Source organism: Pteropus alecto, unplaced genomic scaffold, assembly GCF_000325575.1.
Source record: "Pteropus alecto unplaced genomic scaffold, ASM32557v1 scaffold37, whole genome shotgun sequence".
Classification (NCBI taxonomy): domain Eukaryota; kingdom Metazoa; phylum Chordata; class Mammalia; order Chiroptera; family Pteropodidae; genus Pteropus; species Pteropus alecto.
Window position 1 is genome coordinate 473,172 of NW_006440605.1, and position 5,823 is coordinate 478,994.

Consider the following 5,823-nt stretch of genomic DNA (forward strand, 5'->3'; position numbering starts at 1 on the left):
CCGCGGCCCGCGGACTCCGGGGGCGCGCGCCCCCTCCATGCTTTCCCGTGCCCGGCTTCCCGCCCCAGCCGCGCGCGCCTTCTCCGCTCATTCATTCGACCAACTCTGGGGCGTGGGGCGCGGAGGCAGGGCTAGGGGCCCGGTTCAGGCCAGACTGGAGACCCCCGAGGCCGGCCCCGAGCGGGAGGAAGGCTGAGCGGTCCCCGAGGCTGCCCGGAGCAGGCGTCCTTGAGGTGCTGATCGGCCTGGACAACTTGAAAGCGAGAAGGGGATGCCCCCGCTCAGCCGGGCGACTCTCCTCTGCCTCCCCGCCAGAGCTGACAAAGCTCCTTCCTTCTCCGAGGGACCACCTGATTGGGCTCTTGTGTCATCCCAAGGCCCAGAGACGAGCTGCTACTTGCTCGAGGGCACACAGCCTGCTACTCTGTCTCTGTATTTTCATTTCTCGTTCACCCAGGTCCAATTGTCCTCCTCCCTTATCCAGAAAGTGGGACCTGAAAGCCACCCACCTACCCCCAAACGGGCCACTAGATCTAGCTTCTTTCCTCCAAGTATTCAAAATTTGCCTGGTCATTTCCACCTGGAGTGGCCCTGTTCCCATCTCCCTCTCATCCTTCCTGGTCTGGAGAGAGCCAATCACCCACCTCCTGGAGGCGGGCGGTGCCCTGATCCGCTTCCCCTCCTTCCGTTCTGCCCGGGCTTCGATCCTTCCTCAGCCCCTTGCTCACTGTGATGGTCTTCGTTTGTTCCTCTGTGAAGTGGGCACACAAGCTGACCTTCCTCTGTTGGGCCGAGGGGTGTGCTCCACACTGGGAAGTCCCCACCTCTGCCCAGTACCCCTGCCCAGAAGGTCAAGCTGCCTCTCCTGGACTTACCACCAACCCTCCCCTCCCCATTCAGCCCTCCCAGACAATTCCGGGAGTCCCCTCAAGCCTCCCGCCCCCTGAAACTCCTCTGTACCCCACCTCCTCGTTATCAATGAGATCCTCTCCTCTGTCCTCTCTCATGCGAATGTCTGCCCAACTTCCTGCTCTGCACGCTTCTTCCGCGGCTCCTACACTCCATCCAACACCATGTCTGCCCTTGTTCTTCCTACTTAAAGCACTTTAAGGGCTCTCCATTGCCCTTGACCTGTAAGTGGCAGCTCCATTACACAGCTCTGCACTCTTGCAACACTGGCTCCCTGGGCCCTCTCTCCCCTCCATTCAGCGCTCCATGCCCTCGTTCCCTCTGGCCTCACTGTGACTCCTTGCCTCAGCACGTTTCTCTTGGCTAACTCTATCTCTGAGCCATCACACCTCCTCCAAGAAGCCTCCTCTGACTGTTCACCTGCCTCTGGGTTGGGGTTGGATGCCTCCTTGGGCTCCCACAGGCCCTGGGCCGCTGTCCCGCTGCTCCTGGTTCTCCTGGGTGCCCCATGGCCAAGGACTTCTGCTGGAGTTCACTCTGCTTCCTGTCCACAGCCTCCGAGGGACACGTCATGGTTCTGGAGGGTCTGTGCTTGACAAGGAGAGGGGCTGGTGCCCTCATCATGGCCTGGGGACCTCTGGCTCGGCTCCTGCTGGCCTGGACTGCCCTGTCGTGTGTGGCGGGTGTGCGGGGCCACTGGGACGGGGCCGTGGAGCCTGCAGGTTCTGGACGTGTGCGTAGGCGTGGCAGCCCAGGCATCTTGCAGGGGTGCGTGGTACCGAGGATGCTGAGAGGCCCCTCGGGTGTGGGCTGGGTTCGGCTGTCCTTCTGGGTGGGAGGGGACAAGCCCCAGGGGACATCTAGATAAACAGGGAATCACCAGACATGCCGTATTCTCCCCAAGGCCTAATGTGTGTGGCTCTCGCTTCCACGCCTACTGCTGCCCAGGCTGGAGGACGCTGCCCGGCAGGAGCCAGTGTGTCATACGTGAGTGCCACTGCCATGTGAGGTAGGGGTGCAGATGGGGGGCATTGGCGCAATTCTCCTACTTGCCCGCAAGTCCGACCCTATGTACAGGTGGCCTGGGCTGGGGGAGTCTAGCTGAACTACAGAAATGGCCCTCGCTGATGCCCTCAGGCTCCCCGGCCACCCCGCCAAGTTCGTTTACAACCTCCCCATATCTGTCTGCCTATCCATCTGTCTGTCTCTCTCTGTCTCTGTATTTTCATTTCTCGTCTCTCTAGCTTTCCCCTTTTCTCTCAGTCTTTCTCCTTTTCTCCCAGTCTCTACCCCGTCTCTCCCTTTTTCTTTCAATCTGTCTCCGTTTGTGCCTCCCCTCTCTCAATTCCTGTGTGTCTCTGTCTCTCAATCTCTCTGTTTCTGTCTCTCTCCTCCATCTACGTCTTTCTGTCTCCGTCTGTCCCCGCAGTCTCTAGCATCTGCCTCCTCTCCCTTGGAGAGCCCCCCAGCCAGCAGCCAGCTCCCCGGTAGCTCTGCCTTTATCCTTGTCTCTCGGCAGTTCTGGCCCAAAGAGCACCCCTCCCAGTAGCTGTGGCAGAAGCCTGCGGCCTCGGCCGGGCACCGACGGGGTGAGGATGCCACAGGATTTGGTCCCTGGTCCTGACTCTTGCCCTCTCTGCCCTGTCAGCTGTCTGTAGGCACACCTGTGGCGAGGGCTTCTGCTCCCGACCCAATCTGTGTGCCTGTGCCGACGGGAAGCTGGCCCCCAGCTGCGGGGTGAGCCAAGGTAAGTGGGGGATGCCCCTCGGGGTGGGAGGAGAAGGTCAAAGGTGTCTGGATGCCTCTGGGAGCCCAGGCAGGTTTTGCCGAAGGACCAGAGCCTGCCGGACACACTGAGTCCTCCTGCCTTGCATGTGTGTCATGGGGTCTGTCATTAACCTACTGTGTGTCTCTCCTCCCGATCCCTAGGGTCAGGGTGCAGTGTGAGCTGCATGAATGGGGGCAGCTGCCGAGGGGAGTCCTGCCTGTGCCAGAGGGGCTACACGGGCACTGTGTGCGGGCAGCGTGAGTATCCCCCATGCACACCTGGCCGAGATCCCAGAGGGCAGGTCTCTGCTGCTACCTGCCCACTGCCCATGGCTCACTCTTCTGGGACCAAGGACTGCAGGGGACACACTCACTGTCATAGTCTTATCACTGGGGCTGGGTCAGATTGTGGTGATTTCTGGGTAAAGCCTTGTTTGGGACCTCAGGCCACCCTTCCCTCTCCCTCTATAGCTGTCTGTGATCGCGGCTGCCACAACGGGGGCCGCTGCATCGGGCCAAACCACTGCGCCTGCGTCTACGGCTTCATGGGGCCTCAGTGTGAGAGAGGTACCAAACTGGTCATGGGGAAGGGGCCTGGGAGGAGGGAGGGCGGCTTCTTGGCAGCCCCTGAGACATGACTAGGCCCTGGAAGGGTCCAACTGGCCTCCATCCTTCCTTTCCTGCTGCCGTGAAAGGCAGAGAAACCCTCTGCTCCATGGAAGGGAATCAGGGAGGGCTTCCTGGAGGAAGGGACAAGTTGGAGTTCATGAGATAGACAAGTCAGTGCTCCCCAGGGCTGAGGTGGGTGGCATCACCTGTTGAGAGGTTGTTGCCAAAACTAAGACAGCAGAAGCAGAGATGTTTTGTTAAAAGTTGGACATGGGGGGTGAGGGGGGGAATGGAGGCAAGGACGAAGCCCATGTCTGATCAGAAAACTGGGGGGAAGGGGATGCCAGCGAGAGGATGGTTGAGCTTCTGGGGGAAGAGAAGGGAAGGCGATTTAAGGGCACACGGAGAAATGGAGCCCACAGGAGGCTGAGAAGGAGTAAGCGAACCAGAGTGGGCGGCTTTGGGTGAGGCTGGGCTCGTGAGTTTTTGGCTGCAAGGAACCGTCAGAGCGCCTGACGGGGCCACAGATCTCAGGACGGCGAAGATACGCAGGGCCCTGGGAGTGACCCCAGTGTGCGTTGGGGTGCTGCGGGTGCAGGAGGCGCGTCTGTGGCCAAAGCTGGGTTGGAGGAGGCGTGGCAATGAGCTGGTGTGTTACCTGAGTCAAAGGTGGGCTTTTGGGAACTGGATTTGACCAGAAAAGAATTGAAATTTGGGTCGACAGAGGAGAAGTGAGGGTCAGTGGGGAGGGTGAGGGAGGAGAGGTCTGGGTTGGGCGGTGGGCAGTGAAGACCCCAGAGAGAGGCAGAGCTGGGCGCCTAGGCAGGAGGGGGTGGGGTGAATCGGATGAGATTCTGGGAACGGCGCTTTTGCTTAGGGACTCAGGACTGTCAGGAGTCTCAGTAAAGCCCCTCCTCCGTATGGAGCCTGGGGGAGGGTGGCTGGCTTTGGCTTCCTCTTCGGGGAGGGGCTTCCCTTGGTCCAATGCCAGCTCCTTGATTGGAACCATCTGGAAGATGGAGCCAGGAAGTCCCATCTGGGAGGAGTGACGTGACCACCTCAGGGATGTGGTATTGAGGGTCCAGAGCGTTTGGGCAGATTCTGGGTCCCTCCCAAAGTCTGGGAGATTTGTCAGGCACTCAGGGACAAGACAGGCACTCCGGCCAGCATCCCTAGGTCCCCGCTCATGCCTGAGGCGGGGATGGGCCTTGGGGGAGTAGTGGGGGTCTTCAGATGTGACCTGGTTTTGTGGGCTCAGAGATACTGGCCTCTGTTGGAGGTTGGTTGGGGGACGCTTTGAGGAGAAAGGGTTTTGAAGGGTGAATAGGAGTTTTTCAGGTAAGGAAGGAGAACACTGTGAGTCAAGGCTTGTGGTCAGTAGAAAGCCTGATGTATAGGGAAGCGGGAGAGGTGGCTGCTGCAGTGGTCCTGGTGAGAGGCAGAAGCCTGAGCTGGAGCTGTAGGGATGGAGATGCAGAAGGCTCTTGGGTGGGCAGCCCAAGGCCAGCTGCCAATATCCACGTCCATGTACCTCAGACTACCGGACAGGGCCCTGCTTTGGCCAAGTGAGCCCTGAGGGGTGCCAGCACCAGCTGACAGGCCTCATCTGCACCAAGGCACTCTGCTGTGCCACCGTGGGCCGTGCCTGGGGCCTCCCCTGTGAGCTCTGCCCAGCACAGCCACACCCCTGCCGCCGTGGCTTCATCCCCAATATCCGCACGGGGGCCTGCCAAGGTGAGTAAGGGAGTTACCAAGTAGGGAAGGAGGTCCTCGGAGCCAGGGCTGAGTGGGAGCCCTTGTAGACTTGATTCCTTCCTCTGATGGGCCTCTCATCCCTTGCAGATGTAGATGAGTGCCAGGCTGTCCCAGGCCTGTGCCAGGGAGGCAGCTGTGTCAACACTGTGGGCTCCTTTGAGTGTCACTGCCCAACTGGACACCGGCTCAGTGAGAACAGTGCCAAGTGTGAAGGTGGGCGGTGGGGAGGGGGACCTGCATGTGCTCTGGACCGTCCAGGTCCCACATGAGGAGGAGGTGGCCTAGGGCTGCTGGGGGCTCGGCTCTGACCCGTGTCTGTCTACGCAGACGTAAACGAGTGTCTCAGCTTGCCCGGCCTCTGCTCCGGGGGCGACTGCACCAACACGGCTGGGAGCTACGTGTGCACCTGTCCCCGTGGTTTTGCCAGCAGCCTGGATGGCACCCGCTGCCTTGGTGAGCCAGGGCCTGAGGGAGCCGGAGGGGTAGAGGGTGGGTGGGGGACAGGCGCCTTGCTCCTCTGTCTCTGCAATCCTCTGGCCATCGGGCTCCTCTAACCCCCCAATCTCCGTGTCCTGTCTTTTTCGAAGCCTGGATTCCATCCCCTCTGGCATCCTGGCTCCCTACCCATTAAGCTCTGCGCTGTCTGGACCCGTCCCAAGCCCCTTTGGCCCTCCACCTCTGCCTTTAGCATTCCGGTCCCCTGTCTGGGCCTCTTGCCTCCACTGTCTCCCTATGTCACTCTGCCTCTCAGACTCTATGCCCTTCTGGTTCAGCTGGTTCAGC

The 5,823-nt window shown here is 60.5% G+C and overlaps 1 protein-coding gene across 1 annotated transcript in view; it reads left to right on the top strand.

Annotated features, from left to right (window-relative positions):
• Positions 1-1,531: 1,531 nt before the first annotated feature.
• Positions 1,532-5,823, top strand: part of FBN3 (fibrillin 3) — a 52,193-nt gene continuing 47,901 nt past the window's right edge. Inside the window, exons 1-7 of the mRNA XM_006917251.2 lie at positions 1,532-1,677; positions 1,814-1,896; positions 2,558-2,656; positions 2,839-2,934; positions 3,148-3,243; positions 4,822-5,019; positions 5,128-5,253. Coding sequence (XP_006917313.2) covers positions 1,532-1,677; positions 1,814-1,896; positions 2,558-2,656; positions 2,839-2,934; positions 3,148-3,243; positions 4,822-5,019; positions 5,128-5,253 — 844 coding nt within the window. The remainder of the gene's footprint in view (positions 1,678-1,813; positions 1,897-2,557; positions 2,657-2,838; positions 2,935-3,147; positions 3,244-4,821; positions 5,020-5,127; positions 5,254-5,823) is intronic.